Source organism: Vigna umbellata, chromosome 9, assembly GCF_029865625.1.
Source record: "Vigna umbellata cultivar VRB3 chromosome 9, Vumbellata_1.0, whole genome shotgun sequence".
NCBI lineage: Eukaryota > Viridiplantae > Streptophyta > Magnoliopsida > Fabales > Fabaceae > Vigna > Vigna umbellata.
This window is the reverse complement of record NC_142173.1, coordinates 24,667,046-24,686,954: the sequence shown is the minus strand read 5'-3', so window position 1 is coordinate 24,686,954 and position 19,909 is coordinate 24,667,046. Positions and strand designations below refer to the sequence as shown.

The following is a 19,909-nucleotide window of genomic DNA, read 5'->3' as shown; positions in this document are numbered from 1 at the left end:
GCACTCCAATTCCTAGTAAGTAACAATACCCTATACTCTTATTACTAAACAAAATTAATATTGAAAAAAAAAAATCATAAACTTTACATCAAAATTGAAACAAGATAAATAATATATTAAAGCAATATATATATATATATATATATATATATATGTATGTAAGAGTACATATCTTTAAATGATTTCAGAGCATCTCCTGATTCTTTGATGATATTAAATCGTTATGTATAATCCTAAAAGAACTTCAATTTTAATGTGTAATACAAGAATAAGCAATCGAGGTGAGGACTTTTACGCAAAAAGTAGTATTGGTATAATGGACTTTTACGCAAAAGTAAACATTACATCAGGATTGGATGGGTTCTTTATATTTTCTATAAAATTCAATTTAAATCAACTGATTCTTAATATGTTTATATTGAAATTCGTTACAAATTTCAAGAAAAAGTTTAAAATTTGTAATTATAAAACATTATTTTAATGTAATTTAAAAAAAAAGGGTTAAATATGTTTTTAGTCCTTAAACTATTGTTCCTGGTTTTCGTCCCTCTTTCAAAGTAAGGTACAATTTGGTCCTCATTCTTTTCAAAACGTTCGTTTTAGTCCTCGAAATTTTGGTTTTAGTCCTCATTTGTTGCTAAATGAGGACCAAATTTTTAAACAGTGTTTAGTTTTCGAGGACTAAAACAAACGTTTCGAAAAGAATGAGGACCAAATTGTACCTTACTTTGAAACAGGGACAAAAACCAGAATCGGCCAATAGTTTAGGGACTAAAAACATATTTAACCCTAAAAAAAAATAAACCATATAATTTAATATTTAAATAAATTAACATTTTCAAAATATTTTGTAGCTACTAAAATAGTAAATAAATTGAACAACAATTATATTATTCCTATTTAATATTTCATGATATGATTAAAAAGTGGGTTAAATATGTTTTTAATCCATAAACTATCAAGCCATTTTGGATTTCGTCCCTTTTCGAAAGGTTTATTCATTTTAGTTATCTTAGTTTTAAAATTCTTATGATTAGTTCTTAAAATTGAACGGCGTTAAATTTTTGTATGTGGTGGCTACCAGTGAGTCACGTGAGTGCCACATTTTTTCCTTTTTTTTTTAAATATTTGCCACGCGAACCATTCCTTATTCTCCTCCAATCACTTAAAACGTGCTCTGATCTCTTTCACACCCACTCCATTTTCATCTATTTGGGGTTTCCCATGGTGTAGGTTCAGATCATGCAAGAGGACAACCCCAATCTCACCGCCCCTCCGCCTCCTCACCAGCGGCAGCCTAGGGTCCAGGGTCTCGTCAATGGTTTCGAGACAATCGTGGAGCACGGTTTTCTCGCGCTTTTTTAGGCCGTGCTTGGTGGTGAGCTTCTTCACGGTGAAGTAGTTGTGCTTCACGGCGCGCGTGGTGATGTAGATGAAGAGTTTAATGATGTCACGGTGAGAAGTTAGTTTGTGAGTGACGTTGGGTTTGGGTTCTGGTGAAAGAGGGACAGAGGGATGCTGCTGCTTTTTTAGAGAGAGAAGTGTGGTTGCCGGAATCTGAGAAAGAGAGAGAAAGTTTTGGGTTAGTCATGACTTAGTCTGATGATGAAGGTGCCCAAAGACACGGGAAGAACCATTAAATGTCTATAGTTTTGGGTTAGTAAGACACTTTTATTTCCATTTTAGAGCAATTGGGTGGACTTGTTTCCTTTCCTAATTGAAAGAAGAGACTGAGGGTTTTTCCCGAGTTTAGCTTGGTTTTTGAAAGCACTACTTATTGCAGATTTAGTTGGTTTTCACACCTTTGATTATGTCTGCCATTTTCTCTCGGCTACAGGTGAATGCTAGGCTTGGAACATGAATCCAAGAGGGCTTACATTGGGCTTGAATACTCTGGTCGCACAATTTTCATTAAAATTTTGCCTACTAGGCCATAAAACAACTCCTTCTTCTTGTTGATGGAGCCAACCCACTCAAAGCTAGCGTAACTGAAATCGTCCTCTGGAGTGACGTGGATGGTGGAGTACCAATCCCCGTCCATGCCATTCATAGAATACCTACACGGGTCGAACGCGAAGTCGTAGATAAGGGCGTCCGGGTTGATTTTGTTTATCCCGGTGAGCTCCGTCATCTCCTTCCCGGCAGAGTCGCTGGATTTTCCGTCCTCCAGTGGTCAGAAAAACTTGGGTGCGAGGATGGGGTCCAGCTCGGTCATACAGATCTCCATGATGAATAGTAACTCGTTGTCGTGATCATAGGGCAGGTGGGGTAGAGCATGTGTGCTGTCGTTGGCGGTGAAGACATGCCAAGAGTGAAGAAGATTTTGAGGGCATGATGAAGGCTTTTCTGAAGCAGAGGTTTGAAGGGATTGTGTCTTGCAAGTAGGTAACCTCGTCCTTGAAGTTGGTGTGGGGGAAAGGTTGTGACTTGGGGAAGATGAAGCTTACTCTGGTGTAGCGGCAAGAGGAGAGGGTGAGGCCTAAGTGGTGAGCATATGGGATCAAGGAAAGAATGGACATATTCAAAGGTGTCAATTTAAAATTCTTGGCCATAGAACAACTCCTACAATCCAGGTATGCAAGGTGAAAGAGATGAATGGACGTTTTGAGTGATTGGAGGAGAAGAAGGAAAAATTTGGGAAAAACGTGACAAATATTTTAGAAAAAAAAAACGTGGCACACATCTGGCTCACCGTTAGCCACCTCATACAAAAATTTAACATTGTTTAATTTTAAGGACTAAACATAAGAGTTTTAAACTAAGAGAACTAAAATGAATAAATCTTTCGGAGAGGGACAAAATCCAAAATCGTTTGATAGACTAAAAACATACTAACCTTTAAAAAGTGTAAATACTCGTTGGCCTCATTGCGTGTAGATCTATGTGCATACTTTTTAGAAAATTAGCCATAGACGAATATAAAAAATATACGTAACAAACAAATTTAGATTCTTTATTTATTTTGTTTACTATTACTCTGGTATGCATTTAAAATACTTTAAAAAGGAAAATATTTTTTAACAATTTTTTTTTTGACAACTTTTATACAACTGCTTATGTGATAGTTTCTTATTGATCCGTTTTAGATATACAGACTAATAAAATAATGACACATAATCTATTTTCAAAAAATTGTTAAAAAAAGTTGTTAACAATACCATGGTACTACTTTAAAATACATGTAAGAGTAAAACATGTATTGCTTCTCTTAGTCTCATATCTGAATGCTCCTTTTCTTTGCTTTATCAGTGCAGACGGCCTCTAAGAACCGTTGAAACTGGAAAAAGGAATGTGACACTCTTCAAGTAGACGAATAGTTAGCAGTGACACTCTTCAACTCTAATCCCTTATCTTGTGTTTGTGTCATCAGAATAATCTGAAGCTGCTTTTGCAACTGTGCTTTGATTTGGTGGTTGCAATCAATGATTCTACACACATTGTCCTTTTCAGCCTGGAGTTCCAACCTTCTCATTTCAGCAGCAGTTATTTCGGAATTGCAAGAGTTGCCACTGTTACTTTTAAGTTCCATGAAAGAGGACTTCAGCTGAAAACACCAAAAACGCCAATCCAAAAATTCAGCAATTTCATATTAACTCACATCACAAAGGAACAAGAAGAAAAGAAAGGAGATGGAAGACACTATAGAAGATATTGATAAGTTTGAGTAAAATTTGATAGGGAGCATTGACTTAACATCCAAATATAAACTACTTAAATTTATTAAAATTAACAAGCAAACAAACTGTCTAAAATCAAGCAATATGATCTAGAAAGCACTCACTGAGATCACATCATGCATTTTTTCTAAATTCGTGCAAATTCATACCAAGACAAACTGTTAATTGTTTTTCTTTCAGTTATACGTAACATGTAATTACCAGGTTCACTCTATTCCTCAAACTCTCAACTTCCGTTCTACAATTCACCACAAAGCTCTCAGCAATTTCCTTGAATTTCCTCATTTCTATCCTCTTGGCCTCGTAAAAGCACTCTCTCGTGTCGCGCAATTCCTCGAGCTCCTCCACCTCGTTCTGCAACGACCTAAAACGAGGCCAATTAATCAACGATTTCAGATTTTGAATACGCACGTGGCTACCTGAGTTGCAATGAAAGCGAATCATGCTTGGCTTCGAGGTTCTCGATTTGACACTTGAGAGCGAGAAGCTTGAAATTCTGAGACGCGATTTTGTGATCGAGCCAGGAGCACCTCTGCTCTGAGGCTCTGATGTTTGCGAGCTTCGAAGCCAAAGCTCGGGACTTGTCGGCTTGCGACTCCTTCTCGGCCTGCAGAGTAGACAATGAAGATTCAGATCTCAGCATCGTTGTGGCGAAATTGACGGGAAAAATATTGAAAATATGGTGGTGAATCGAATTGGACCTGAAGAAGAGAGAGGCGTTGGATTCGAGTGCAGTCCATCTGGTGGAGACGCTCCTGGAATGCGGAGGAAAACGCCATTGATACTGCAAGAAAACAATGACAGTGAAGTGAAGGTGGTAGAGTGGTGGTGGGAAATCACTGTGCGATGCCAGAAATGGCTGAATACAAAAGAAACAGATTCTTTCTTGCACTGAAATTCTGAAGGAATGGAAAAAAACAGACACCATAATACGATTTATTTTAACATAATTTAATGGATATTATATATTATTTAGAAATGTGTTATTAAAAGAACATTTCATCAATTGAGTATATTTTATATTTAAAAAAAAATCAAATTTGTATGTATTTGTCCTATGACAATTTTATTATTATGCTGTAAAAAGAATAGTATGATAAAAATAATTTTATATAAATTAATTTAATTTTACACCATATTTTTACAACATATAGAGATATAACAATATCATCAAAATGATAGTTGGTAAGTACTCACGGTTAACATATATTGATTTGAATTTTCCAATGATTTTACAGTTGAAAAATTTGTAAATATACATTGTGCAAGGATAAAAAAAATAGTCTGATGATTTTTTAAAATGAACACTTAATTATTTTAATAATAAAAGGTTAAAGTTATAAATATATTTTCTATTAATCAAGTTTTATTTTATAAAAAAAACACTATTTTTTAAAAAAAATTATAAAAATTCTCCTTCAACTTCTTTATACACTTCTAACTTCATTCTTCATCCTTTTGAACATCAACTACCACAAAATTGATCTTAATGAAGAACTTTACACATTCATCCGATCATAGAAAAGAACAAAGTAAGTTCACTTTTTATTTTTTTTAGGTTGTTTTACTTTTTTACTTGCATGAGACTCAAATTTTCTCAAAGTGAATCTTTGTTTTTTTATGATCATGAAGGTATGTCTTAGAATTTTTCTAGAATCTATAACAAGGAGTTTGGTGCACACCTTTCATTTAGAAGGCATCAAGCATGAACATGAACAAATAAAAGAAAGGAACACAAAAAAAATCATTTTTGAATATTGAAGTAGTTGAGTACAAAATGAAAAAGGGAATATACAAAATGTGAATCATATAAACAAAAAAAATGAAATAATAGAAAACACATTTGGTAGAAACATAACTCAGCCACACAGCCAACACGGTTGGCACTATTCGTTGATTTGATTATTTTAAGAGCCCTTCTCAAGCTTGGCATGTATATTTAACAACCTAAGCTTGGAAAGAAGCCCATGAAAAGTTGAAAGAGGTAAGGTTTTCATGAAGATGTTAGCAGGTTGGTTCTTTGTGTTAATAGGCAAGAGCTTGATGGTTTCACTTTGGACTTTTTCCCTTACAATATGGAAGTTAATTTCTATTATGCGCTCATGAAACACTTGATTGAAAGGTATTTGTAAGGCATATTGGTTGTCACAAAAATGAAGGGATAGTTGTTGATGTTGAACATGAAGGTATTAAAGAAGATAGAGAATCCTTTACACTTCATAGATTGTTGATGCAAGTGCTTTATACTCTTCCAATGAGCTACGAGACACGATGCTTTGCTTCTTTGACTTCTAACTTATAAGTGAGTGTCCAAGATGATGAAGCCTATGACAAATTTCCTTGTGTTTAGACACCTAGCCCTGTTAGAGTCGCTAAATCCAATGATTTTAGTATCACTTTTTGCATCAAGGAACATACCTAAACCATGAGCTTGTTTTAAGTAACAAGTATACATAAAGCAACTGATAATGATACGTAGTAAGAGCAACAACAAATTAACTATGGTTGTGAATGGAATGCATGTTAGGACGCGTATTAGTGACGTATATAAGTTTACCGATAAGTCTCTTGTATGATGTAGGATCAGGCAAGACATCTCCATTATTGATAGGGGCTCTTTTGGAAAAATTCATAAGAGTTGAAACTGGAGCAAAAACAAGCATACCAGTTTCTTGAAGATCTATGCCATATATTTAGTTGTGACAAGTGTATTCCTTTTTTACTTCCTGCCACCTCAAAACCTAGAAAAAAGGTTAAATCCCCAAGGTTTTTTATCTTAAAGTTTGGTTTAAAAGGGCAATTATGTGGTTTATTTCATGTAAGTCATCACCTGCTGATACAACATCATTAACATATACTAAGAGGATGGTAATTTTAGAGTTGGAATGGTCCAAGTATGATTTTTGTTAAGAGCATATATTTCATCATTCATAGCAAAACGCCACTTACTACATCTAACAAGTTCCTCAAATGTTTAGGTTCTTTGTTACTATCAATAAAACAAATCAAATGCTTAAAATAGGAGGAAAGCTTATCATGAGATACAAATTTTTCAATAGGATATCTTATATTCTTAGAAGTAGCATAAAACATGTGATAAACTTTTAAATATGAAGGAGGATTTCTAGTTTTAATGCTCTGATTGTTTCTATTATTGGATTACATATGTTCTTGTTCAGAATTATTAGTAGAATAATTTGTGTATCAGAAAGATTGTCTAAAGAGTAGGGCACAAGTCATATTCATGAGGTATTGAAACTTTCTCTCCACCACTCCATTTTTGCTCGGGAGTTTCTACTTAGGTGGTCTGGTGTATAATTCCCTTAGCATCATGAAAGTCTTTCATGCTAAATTCAACTCCATTGTCACTCCTTATTATTTTAATAGTTTTGTTGAACTGGTTTTCATCTGAGCAATAAAATGAAGAGGTGTTTTTCGTGTTTTAGATTTATTAGTCATAAGATATATCCATGTAGATCACAAATAACCATCAACAACATCAAAGGGATGATTAACAAAAGTGGTACTAGTAGAATAAGGCAACTTTTTCTGTTTTACAAAATGACAAGGATCACATAGACTAGTTTTGCCACTATAAATGTAAAGATATTTTTGTTTCAAAATGTTCAATCTATTGTTAGAGAGATGACCTAACTTATCATGCCATAAGTTTATGTTCAAACCATTACATAAAGATTTCCCATTAAGGACCACATATTTCTCAACATTGGAAAGCATATATAACTTGACTTGAGATTTAGCTAAACCAATATCCCTTTCGTGTTGGAATCCTGAACCACACACAAGTTAGATGAAAACATAATCTCAACATTTAGACCAGAAACAAGCTTAAAAATGGAGATCAAGTTATACTCAAAAGCTGGAACATAAAAAACATCATCTAAAATAAGTTTCTCATTAAGTTTAACTCCACCAATATGAGTTGCAGTAACCTTTGAATTATTTGGAAGATGCATAGGTATGTTTTTGGTGGTTTTATGTGACAAGAAATTGTTTAGAGAGCAAGACAAATGGTCAATTGCTCTTGAGTCAAAAATCCAAATACTTTTATCTTTTATATTACAAGAACTCATGAGTTGGCTAAGACAAATCAGATGTGATGATATTTATTTGAGCAACATGAGAGTTTTCAGCACCTTTCAGTAACATGTGTTGTGTCAGATGCATGTCTTGTTCACCACCCACATGCTCTTGCTTCTCTTTATGTTTACTATCATTGATTTTGAAACAATTGACTTCGCAATTGAAAATTTTGTGCCTAGGCATGCCCTGCGACCTTCTTTCTCCTTCTTCTCTTGATGATCTTGTGCTCCTAGTACATATTTTCGAATTCTATCCTGCAAACACTAAAGAACACTGCACTAGAGCACCCAATTAGCACAAACAGATAAAAAATTAAAAAGATAAAAATATGAAGAGATAGAAAGATAGAAAGATAGAAAGATAAAAAAATTAAAAAGAAAAAAATGAAGAGATAGAAAGATAAAAAAATAAAAAGATAAAAAGATAGAAAAATAGAAAGATAAAAAGATGAAAAGATGAAAAGATAAAAAGATGAAAAGATAAAAAGATGAAAAGATGAGAAGATGAAAAGATAAAGAGATGAAAAGATAAAAAGATGAAAAGATAAAGAGATGAAAATATAAAGAGATGAAAAGATAAAAAGATGAAAAGATAAAAAGATAAAAAGATAAAAGATAAAAAGATAAAAAGATAAAAAAAGAGAAAAAGATAAAAAGATAAAAAGATAAAAGATAAAAAGATAAATAAAATAAAAGGATAAAAAGATAAAAAGATAAAATAAAGTCTAATCGGTTAAGAATCACACAAATAGAATAGTTATACCATGAGTCATCAGCAACATCGCCAAAAACTTGATAAACAAATTTTTAATCCCCGAAAACGGAGTCAAAAACTTGTTAAGACCTCGACAAGTGTACCGAATCGTATCAAGTAATAATAAAGGGTAAGACCAAGTATCGTTTCCCAAGAGACTCACGGTACTAAACAATTATGTGATTACTCAACTAATTAAGACTTTAAAGAGCAAATTTTGGGGTTTTTGAATGCAAATGCAATAAAATAAACATGAATGCAATTTGATCAATTGAGGCTAAACACAAGAATGAATGGATGAAGTTGATGATATTGTTGTTGGGTTTAGATTCCACCTGATTTACTCTCATGCATATATGAATTCATCTTTCTTCATTAATGTTAATGTCACTTTCTAATTTACCTTAAACTCGATGTCTCGGTGAAGAAAGCCTAATACTAATCACTAGTTCACAATGTCTTGTCTCCCTAGCAATTAATCATGCATTACATTCGCACAGAAGCTTAAAGGCAATCGATCCTCCTATTCCTATGTCTAGGTAATATTGCTTCCGGAAGAATTTCTCCAGTTGTAGATTTCCCCAAATGTGTCCATATCGACAAAATTAAAGATCATGCAATTGAATAAGTTAAACAAAGCATGCAAAGAGTAAAGAGGAAAAACCCTAACAATTAATAAAGTAAAACATATATAATCAAGAATCAATTCAATACATGAAAGTTTAAGAGGCTACATCTTTCCCAACAACAAATAAGGTTTAGTTCTCCATCGTCATGGAAGAACTAGATGAACAATGGAATGAAAGAATGGAAGAGATAGAAAAACCCTAGAAAGAGAAGAGGAGACTCCCACATCCCCAAATCTACCCCTAAGGGGTGAAAAGTGTGTTTCTCTGCTCAAGCCATCAAAAGATACCATACCTAGGATGTGCAAGTCCTTAAATAGAACATAAAAATAACAGAAAACAGGTTCAAGCCCACGTCGTCGGCGCTTAGCGGCACTTTTGGCGCTCAACGCAACTTTTTCTGCACTCTGGTTGAGTGGTTGACTTTTCTGCACTCTGGTTGACTTTTCTGCATTCTAGTTGACTTTTTTGCATTCCAACCATTCGGTACTTTAACTCTTCTTTCAAATCATTTCAATAGCCTACAAAATCAAGGAAATCTAACACAAAACCATTAAATTCACCTTCAACTCTCTTATTGAAAAAAAACTAAAGCAAAAACATGAGTTCAAGCAAAGCTTCTAAGTCAAAAAGGGTGTTTTTAATATCAAAATTAACTATAAAAATAATGGTTTTTCAACCGTTATCACTTGTTCGTAAGGGTGAGAGAGGACGAATCCTAGACGATTTCGAAGCAAAACTTTGGGGCTTTTATGGTTTTGGGAAGAAGAAAGGCAACATCTTTGAGAGCAAGAGAGATTTTTTGCATTTTTGGAAAAACACGTGGGAAAATATAATTAGTGAGGAAGGAATGGGAAGAATGGAGGCATCTCCTTAGGGTTTCATGGCAGCCTGTGGATGAGAAGAAACGGGAACAACTTTTTTTCCTTATTCTGATTTGAAGAAAAAACCCTAAAAAGGAATTTGGGTTTTGGCCAATTTTTATAGAAAATTAAATAGTTAGAAAAGAAAACTAATGGGATAAAATGGTAATTTTATTATTCAAACGAGTAACAAGTACTAGCGAATATGAATAGTGTGCTAACGGAACCCGACCCATTAACACGCGTGTATTAAAATACCCGCTACCCACGGGTACCTCTTACCCAAGGTATTAAATACCTACAACGTTCTTTAAAATGAGATAGGTATTAATCTCCTTTTTTGAGAATTGAACTCACCTAAATTTAATATATATATATATATATATATATATATATATATATATATATATATATATATATGGATTTGCTAACTTGCGTACGTCTGTTTTTCAGTTGGAACATTTTAACAATGTGTATCGGATTTTAATAGACAAAAATACCCTAATATATCATGGATTCTAAGTTATAAGATTAAGAGTATTTTAATAATTTTCATTCTCAAAACTAAAAAAAAAACCCAAACCCTTGCTCACCCCTCATTCCTCTCAACTCTTTCTCTTTCATCTCTCTCACTCCAACATTTTCTCTGTCATCCCCATGCTAGTCCCAATTGAAAAAAATCAAAAACAGTTGTCTAACCCTAATCTACCTTCTTCACTTATCCAATTTGCTTTTGTGATTTGTAAAGTTAAAGGTTTTATTTACCATTACATTCTTCTGACTTAATTTTGAATTGGCTAAACTTGGTTTGATTTTGATCTTTGCTTATTGATGATGGTGTGCCTGCAGAGGGGGAGTTTGTAACACAAAAATTCTAAAATTTAAAAATGAAATTTAATAATAATCAGAAGAGAAAATATATAACACAGCTCTCCAATAAAAAATCAACATCAACATCATCAATTATTTTGTTATTAAACTGGGAAACAAATGAACGATCAGAGCAAGAGCAACAAATTGCGGTGAGGAAAAGTATAGAGATGAGAGAGAAACAAATTGGACAAGTGAGGAAGGTAGATTAGGGTTAGACGAGTGTTTCTGATTTTTCAATTGGGACTAGCATAGAGATGATAGAGAAAATGTTGGAGTGAGAGAGATAAAAGAGAAAGGGTTGAGAGGGATGAGAGAATGAGCAAAGGTTTAGAGATTTCTTTTTTTTATAATGAAAATTATTAAAATACCCTTAAATATACCAATTGAAAAACAAGTTAGCAAACCCATATATATATATATATATATATATATATATTACAAGTTTATTAAGTATAAAAGGTAAATTTTATTTTTAGGATTGTTACATTTTTAAGAGTTCTTTAAAATGAGACCGGTATTAATCTCTTTTTGATAATTGAAATCACCTAAATTTAAATTTGATGTATATTTATGATGTATATAATGCTATAATATTTTCTCTCCAAAATGTTTTATAAATTATTTTTAATAGAATAAGTTGGGAAAGTAATAAAAAAATATAAAAATAATAAATGACGTAATTTTGTTGAAAGAAAAATAAAATATGACGTAAAGTAGATCGGAAAACATAAATGAACATTGCTGTGTTGTCTGAGCTTGAGCTCGTAAAACCTAAATAAATCACTGCCTTTGGAAAACGACTGCGTAACCTCTTCCTCAGCGTAACTGTTCCAGCAACTTCGGTATCGCACTTTTCATCTCCTTCTCCAATTTCTACTCTTTCTTTACTTAATTCAATCTCTGATCCATCAATATCATCAATTTCATCATAATTATAACCATCTCTAGTATTATGTTTTCTCCTTTTTTTTGTCTCTTTTGTATTATTACTGTCGAAATTATCATGCAATTGCCGAACGGTTTCGATTCTGTTTTCTATAATGGATTTAATTTTCTCGATTTCGATCAGGAGTCTGACTTTCACGCAAATGATTTTTTTTAAAGAAATCCTGCGTAGATTGTACGAAGCTGTAATTAATTCTAATGCAGCCATTGAGAAAGGGAGAAAAAAACAATAGTTACAGAAAAAAGTGTTTTTGGACTTGCTAAACTTGATTCGAGTATACAATAAAATTTTACTTGACTCAGTTATTAATCTTGTGTGCTGAATTTAATTTCACTGGTTATTGCAGAGGGATTCAAGTTAAAGGGGGGTGATGGCAGACAATTCGCAAGGTTCGTCATCCCAGTCATATTGGGAAGGTTACAAGGAGTTTTGGTCAGAGAGGTTTTCCTTTTTGGAAAACTACTCAAAGTTCATCAAGCGTGATAAACCCATCCCTTCCTGGTCCAGCTCTGACGTCGAGGAGTTTATCGCTTCTGATCCTGTTCATGGACCCGTTGTAATGTTTCTCTCAATTTATCATCTACATTTGCGTCCTTTAGTTTTTCATTTTCGTTGTCTTGTTATGTTGAATGTTTACATCGTCTTCTGTGTTTCTAGATCATAACCTAAAGTTTCTGTGATATTTATTTATATTTAGTCTCGGATGTTTAGTCGGGTGCTCTTTGCTATTGTTATTGTTGATGAGTGTGTTCTCTCAAGTGTGCCTGGTTATTTTTAGTTTGGAATTTTATCATTTGGTGCACTGCATGTTTTAGTTTGGTTCCTGATGTTGTAATTCTTGGTATTGGGTAATGTTGTTTTAGTGAAATGACACTAAAGCACGTGCTTGCCATTAATTGTGGATCATAATTCTAAACCCAGCTTATAATCAATGATAAAGGCATTGTTAGGCATTGACAGATTCGATAGTTACATTACAACTATAGGAAGCTAGTTAATGTGTTTGTTGGATTGGTTCAACTTTCTTGGAGTTGACGAAACAATTACTTTTTTATGCCACTTAAAAAAAATTATGTTTTTCCCTGAAATAATTGTTACCAAATACCTCAATGAATTCAGGTTTCTTTTGAAGTTATTAGGATACTCAATTTGTAATATAGGAAGCTAGTTAGTATGTGTTTGTCCGATTGGTTCAAATTTCTTGTTATATACTCAATTTTGAGTTGGGCGTTAAACTAACCAAGTTTTTCTAAAGTTTGTCCTTTCAATATGTTAGAGTTCTTCTGTCAACAGATATTATTATGATGGTCATCTCTTTCTAATCATTCGTTGGTTTTGCTAATATGCATTATTGTCATAATGGCATCATCCACTAGACATAGCATTTGTCCATACATGATTGGTTGTGATTCTTATGAACTGAAGTAGTCAAACAACTGGATGGGTTGCCAACCCAACTGGTGAGGTGATCCCCTTGAAACAACCTAAAATGAGAGGTGTTATTTCACCAGCAGCTCTAATGTAGCATCAATACCTATCTATTTTCCATTCTCATCCATGTTCTGCTAGGTTGGCTGTGCCACTTTGCAATCTTCAGTATTTTTTGTCACAACTATATAATCATTTAAACTCCCTGACTTACACAAGTAATTTTTGATGATATGTTAAATAGAATCACTCACAAACAATCAATGGCCGTGACACATTTAGGCATAGACAGATTTAATCGTCACTATTGCATGTAGCTTGTTAGATGTTAAGTTGTGTGTTTCTGTTAATTGGGCTTAGTCCATTCTGTATTTAGGGTTTAACCCTTATCTTACATTATAAATAAACTACCCTATGTGTATGCTAAACACATAAGGGAGATTTCTCCTAATCTTCTTCACTATATTCAATATGGTATCTAGAGCACAGGAATAGTTCCAGTCAACTCCACGGTCTCTGGCACTCATCACTGCCGCTGTCGTTGCAGTCGCCGCCGCTGTCGTCGCCGCCGTCGCCGTCATTGCCGCCGCCGCCACCGTCGCCGGAGTTCCAAAATCGACCGGCGACCACACCATCGGGATCGTCTCGACCGGGCGACCACCGTGGTACGAAGATCGCGGCGAACGGACCACCCACGTGCCTCCACGCGCCGTCGCAAGAGTCACCGCTGCCGTCGCTGCCGCCGCGCGTGCCGGCGCGTCGCCGGAGCTTTTCGCCGCCGATCAGCACTGCCGTGATTGCCTCCTCGCCCTCGTTCTGGATCTGTGGTCGTTGCGTCAATCCGAGCACTTTGAATTTTTAGGGTTTCTCCCTCTCCATGGCTGCCCAACTTGATGATCGGAGTCGGTCTCGCCAACCAGGTAAAGAACGTCCAAAATGTGACCACTGTGGCAAGCTAGGCCCCAAAATTGATAGATGTTATGCACTTCATGGACGTCCTCCTCGACCTATAGTAATGGCTAATTCTGATCCACCTCCCCGATCACCGTCTGCAGACCATCCTACTTCATCAAATACCATAAATAACCCTTTACTCTTTCAGGAATTTCTCAGATGGTATGAGTACCGTCAGCACTCTAGTTCCACTACATCTGCTTCTGTTATACGCACAGGTACTCCTTTTGTTGGTCTGACTCACTCTCTCGGATCTTGGGTCCTTGACTCAGGTGCCACCGATCATATCACTGGTAACAAGTCCTTTCTTCTTTGTCATGTCCGGTTAATTTACCCTCGGTAACGATGGCTGATGGGTCTAAAGTCTCATCTCATGGTATTGGTACTGTTCATATTTTTCCGTCCATATCCATTGATAATGTACTTTATGTCCCTGGGTCTCCTTTTAACTTATTGTCCGTAAGTCGTCTAACTCGTTCCCTTAATTGTGTTATTTCATTTACCAAAGATTCTGTTTGGTTGTAGGACCGGAGTTCGAAACACATGATTGGCACAGGATGTGAGTCTCATGGCCTATATCATCTCAACCCTTCTCCACATGCTGGCGTAATCATGGAGTCACCATCCCTTCTTCATGCTCAGTTAGGTCATCCCAGTCTTGCCAAACTGCAGCAACTTGTTCCGAGTTTGTCCAAATTATCAAGTTTGTTGTGTGAGTCTTGTCAGTTAGGTAAACATACTCGTAGTTCCTTTCCTCGTAGTTCCTTTCCTCGTAGTGCTTCACAACGAGCGTCATCCCCCTTTTTGTTGGTTCATTCTGATATTTGGGGACCTAGTCGTTTAGGATTTCAGTATTTTGTTACCTTTATTGATGACTATTCCAGATGTACTTGGTTGTTTCTCATGAAGAATCGTTCTGAGTTGTTTTCTATTTTTCAAACTTTTTTCAATGAAATAAAAACTCAGTTTGGGGTTTCTATTCGCACTTTACGTAGTGATAATGGCCGTGAATACCTTTCTCAATAGTTTAAACATTTTATGGCTTCTCATGGCATTCTTCACCAAACCTCATGTGCTTATACCCCTCAACAAAATGGGGTGGCTGAGCCCAAGAATAGACACCTTATTGAAACAACTCGTACCCTTCTCATTCATGGTCAAGTACCCTCACGTTTTTGGGGTGATGCTGTTCTCACGACATGTTATCTTATCAACCGCATGCCATCTTCTGTCCTAACGAACAAAATCCCTCATTCTATCTTATTTCCTCAAGACCCTCTACATCCATTACCTCTTAGAGTTTTTGGGTCTACATATTTTGTTCATGATTTTAGTCCTGGTCTTGATAAGTTATCTCCTAGGTCTCACAAATGTGTCTTCTTAGGATTTCCACGGTCACAAAAGGGCTATAAGTGTTTTTCCCCTTCCCTCAATCGTCATTTTATCTCTGCTGATGTCACTTTTGATGAATCTTCTTTTTACTTTACACATTTATCTTCTAGTTCTGTACCTCTCCCTGTTACTGTTGATATTCCTCTTATCTGTGATCCTGCTGGTGATGCTCCACCCATTTTGTCTCCTCCTTCTTTAGACTCTCATTCACCGCAGGATCGTCCTTCACCACCACCCCTTCAGGTTTATAGTCGTCGCAATTGTCTCCCTCATGACTCACTTCCAGTGCCGCCTCCTGTGTCTCCTCCGGCTCCAGCAAATGAGTCTGACTTGCCTATTGCCCTCCGTAAAGGTATACGCTCTACCCGTAACCCTTCCCCCCATTATACTGTTCTTAGTTACCACAGATTATCTCCATCTTTTTACACTTGTCTCTCATCCATTTCTTCTGTGTCAATTCCTAAATCTGTGGGTGATGCCTTAACTCATCCTGGCTGGCTTCAAGCTATGCTGGATGAATTAAGTGCTTTACAAAAAAGTGGAACTTGGGAGCTTGTCCAATTACCATCTGGAAAGTCTGTTGTTGGTTGCAGGTGGGTGTATGCTATCAAGGTTGGCCTTGATGGCACAATTGATCGTCTGAAAGCTCGACTGGTTGCCAAAGGCTACACACAGATTTTTGGTTTGGATTATGGTGATACTTTTTCTCCAGTGGCAAAAATGACCTCTGTTCGGCTATTCATTGCCATGGCCGCTCTTCGACAATGGCCTCTTTACCAACTTGATGTCAAAAATGCTTTCTTAAATGGTGATTTGCATGAAGAAATTTATATGGAGCAACCGCCTGGCTTTGTTGCTCAGGGGGAGTCATCTGGATTGGTATGTCGTCTTCGCAAATCCTTATATGGCCTAAAACAATCTCCTCGGGCCTGGTTTGGTAAATTCAGCTGTGTTGTTCAACAATTTGGTATGTCTCGCAGTGAAGCGGATCATTCAGTGTTCTATCGCCACTCAAGTGCTGGATGTATTTACTTAATAGTGTATGTTTATGATATTGTTCTCAAAGGAAATGACTATCTCGGCATCTCTCAGATGAAACAACACCTTTGTCATCATTTTCAAACCAAAGATCTTGGCAAACTCCGGTACTTTTTGGGTATTGAAGTAGCACAATCCAATGATGGTATTGTCATATCTCAGAGGAAGTATGCGTTAGACATCTTGGAGGAAACAGGGTTAATGAACTGTAAATCTGTTGAGACACCTATGGACCCTAACATCAAACTCTTACCAAATCAGGGGGAGCCTTTCTCAGATCCTGAACGGTACAGAAGATTAGTTGGTAAATTAAACTATCTTACTGTTACGCGTCCTGACATTTCCTTCGCAGTTAGTGTGGTGAGTCAGTTTCTAAACTCCCCATGTGAAGACCATTGGGATGCAGTTGTTCGCATACTGAAGTATATTAAAGGATCACCTGGAAAAGGTTTGCTATATGGCCCTAACAATGATACAAAAATCGTTTGTTATTCAGATGCTGATTGGGCTGGTTCCCCTTCTGATAGGAGGTCTACTTCTAGATATTGTGTCTCTATTGGTGGCAACCTGATATCTTGGAAAAGTAAGAAGCAAAGTGTTGTGGCAAGGTCCAGCGCAGAAGCAGAATATAGAGCTATGGCATCTGCTACTTGCGAGCTTGTGTGGCTTAAACAATTACTTAATGAATTGAAATTTGGAGATGCCACTCACATGACACTTATATGTGATAATCAAGCTGCTCTTCATATTAGCTCTAACCCTGTCTTCCATGAGAGAACCAAGCACATTGAAGTTGATTGTCATTTTATTAGAGAAAAAATCATATCCGGAGATATCAAGATTGAGTTCGTTAACTCAAGCAACCAGTTGGTAGACATATTCACCAAGTCCTTACGAGGACCTAGAATTGACTATCTTTGTAACAAGCTTGGAACATATGATTTATATGCTCCAGCTTGAGGGGGAGTGTTAGATGTTAAGTTGTGTGTTTCTGTTAATTGGGCTTAGTCCATTCTGTATTTAGGGTTTAACCCTTATCTTACATTATAAATAAACTACCCTATGTGTATGCTAAACACATAAGGGAGATTTCTCCTAATCTTCTTCACTATATTCAATATAGCTATAGAAAAAACTTTAATTTCCTTTTAAGTTATTGGGATTTGGGATGCTTCATTCTAATCTATTCAATCTTGAGTTGGTCATGTTAGGAATTCAAGTAAGAGTTGAAAGCCCCACATTGAGAAAAAATAAAAATGTTGAGTGGCTTATAAGAAAAACAAGACCCATAAACATTAAGCATTAATGTTTTATGTTGGAAGTGTATCAAGTCTCTTATATGGGGAACTCAATGGTCCATCTCTCCAATCTATCAGATTCCAATGGTCGTATTAGAGCCAAGGGTTAGTGAAAGTATGTTGAGATAAATGAGTGGGACAAGTATATCCTATTGTGGTAGAAAGTTATAGTAAAACCCCAACTCACACTTGTGGGATAGACTGTTAGGAATCCAACTATAAGTTGAAAGTGCTACATTGAGTAGAAATGAACAAGATGAGTGGTATAAAAGAAAAATAAGATCCATAAACATTAAGCCTTAAGGTTTTATGTTGGAAGTGATGTAACCTCTTTTACATGAGCAACTCATACCTTAGAGGTGGTCTATCTCCCAAGTCTATCTAAAATTTTTTCGACAGGCCATTAATTGTCTTTTTCAAATGTTTTCCCTTTCAACATAATAGAGTTTTCCATCAATTGGATGCCCTCTAGACATCAGTATGGTGGTAATTGCGTTTCATCATTCATCAATTTTGCTAATATGCATTGTTGTCATAATGTCATTAGTCACCAGACATGACAACATTTATCTACCTTTGGGTGTTTGTGATGTATTAGTCCAAAAGAGTCAAGTGATTCCCTTGAAACCTTGAGCCTCCCCCAAAGAGAGAAAAACGGATATTGTATAAAACAATACCATGATGGACAAATTATATTGTTCTGTTTCATATGTCATTGTTCGTGTTGGAGCACATTAAGTAAATGGCAAATGGCGGCAAACCTTTGTTGCTAACCCCTTTCTGTTTATAGCATCAACTCTGGCTGTAAAATTTAACTGTCTGTGCCTGTTATCATTTCCTGCATTTTCAAAAATATGAACATTTCACCTACTAGAGTACATGGTTGATTGAGTTTTTACTTCAAGATAGCTATGACCTGAAGTCCTTTCTCCCATTTCAGCTGAAAAGTGCCAGGGAGGCAGTGCAATTTGGCATCGGAGGAAGTGCTTTGGGAGCATTGTTTACTGCTGGCTATGCCTGGAAATATTCAAGGAGTTTACATGGTAATCTACCATTTGTCATACTACTTAAATTTTTTTCTACTTCGATGTGCTTCTGGATAGCTCATAATTTGGTATCATATTGTAAGCAAAAGCAGGCGCCATTCTTGCTCATTTTTACACTTAATATGTTTTACATTCGAAATTGGTTTTATAATATTTTGTACAAGAAATTTTTATGTAGGTCTTTTGTGATAAAAGTAGTGTCTAACTGTTTCATATACATTGTTAATCTTTTACATTTCCCCATAATATTGAACAGGCGCTGGATTGTCATTTTTAGCCGGAGGTATATTTGGTTGGACTTTTGGACATGAAATCGCAAATCATGCTCTTCAACTTTACAGGGTAGACACATTGACTGCGGAGGTGAAGTTTCTGGAGTGGTGGAATAAGAAGAGTGGAGGGTATTAAAACTGTTGGCTTCAAGAAAATAATGCCACACTTGTTATCGTTTCTGACTGAAAAAATGAAGAATATTTATCCGTGTTGTTAGTACGATTTATGTTCACTGAATAAGTATGTTGGAGTGGCATAGGTTAAGTTTTAAAACTGATGCATCATAGCAAGACAAATTGTGACCTGTGCAATTCTTTCTCTGTATTGTGCTGTTCTTCATTAGTCTGGTTTTTTAATAATAGTTGGGCACTTGGGCTAGGGGTCATAAGAGCTGGCAATTTCATATTGTTCCACTTCTGGGACAATCGAGAGCAAATGCTCTGAGAGCAGTTGTCGTTGGAGTCAAAATTAAGTTTCACGTTAGAATCGTACTGCTTTGTGATTGATTTCTTCGTTTTCCTTCACCATTTACTACCCCATGGTTAATTATGAAATGTCTGGTAGGCGTCCCTTTAGATTAGAGTTTGTATACATAATTTTAGATAACTTTGATTTTAGTTAAAAATGAATATGACTGA

General features: G+C 35.7%; 2 protein-coding genes and 1 pseudogene across 2 annotated transcripts; 1 reads left to right on the top strand and 2 right to left on the bottom strand.

Annotated features, from left to right (window-relative positions):
- Window positions 1–1,188: 1,188 nt before the first annotated feature.
- On the bottom strand, window positions 1,189–2,806 carry LOC148193013 (S-adenosylmethionine decarboxylase proenzyme 4 pseudogene; annotated as a pseudogene).
- Window positions 2,807–3,176: 370 nt separating this feature from the next.
- LOC148193012 (uncharacterized) lies at window positions 3,177–4,554 on the bottom strand. Its single transcript, XM_088099833.1, has 4 exons — window positions 4,379–4,554; window positions 4,097–4,284; window positions 3,879–4,041; window positions 3,177–3,544 (listed from the first exon to the last, which is right to left on the bottom strand). Exons 1-4 carry the CDS (start codon window positions 4,454–4,456, stop codon window positions 3,302–3,304), a joined length of 672 nt encoding a protein of 223 aa, XP_087955959.1. The 5' UTR covers window positions 4,457–4,554; the 3' UTR covers window positions 3,177–3,301.
- Window positions 4,555–11,616: 7,062 nt separating this feature from the next.
- On the top strand, window positions 11,617–19,613 carry LOC148193011 (succinate dehydrogenase subunit 6, mitochondrial-like). Its single transcript, XM_088098895.1, has 4 exons — window positions 11,617–11,738; window positions 12,189–12,398; window positions 18,893–18,995; window positions 19,255–19,613. The coding sequence occupies exons 2-4, from the start codon at window positions 12,213–12,215 to the stop codon at window positions 19,404–19,406; spliced, it is 441 nt and encodes a 146-aa protein (XP_087955021.1). The 5' UTR covers window positions 11,617–11,738; window positions 12,189–12,212; the 3' UTR covers window positions 19,407–19,613.
- The last annotated feature ends 296 nt before the right edge of the window (window positions 19,614–19,909 follow it).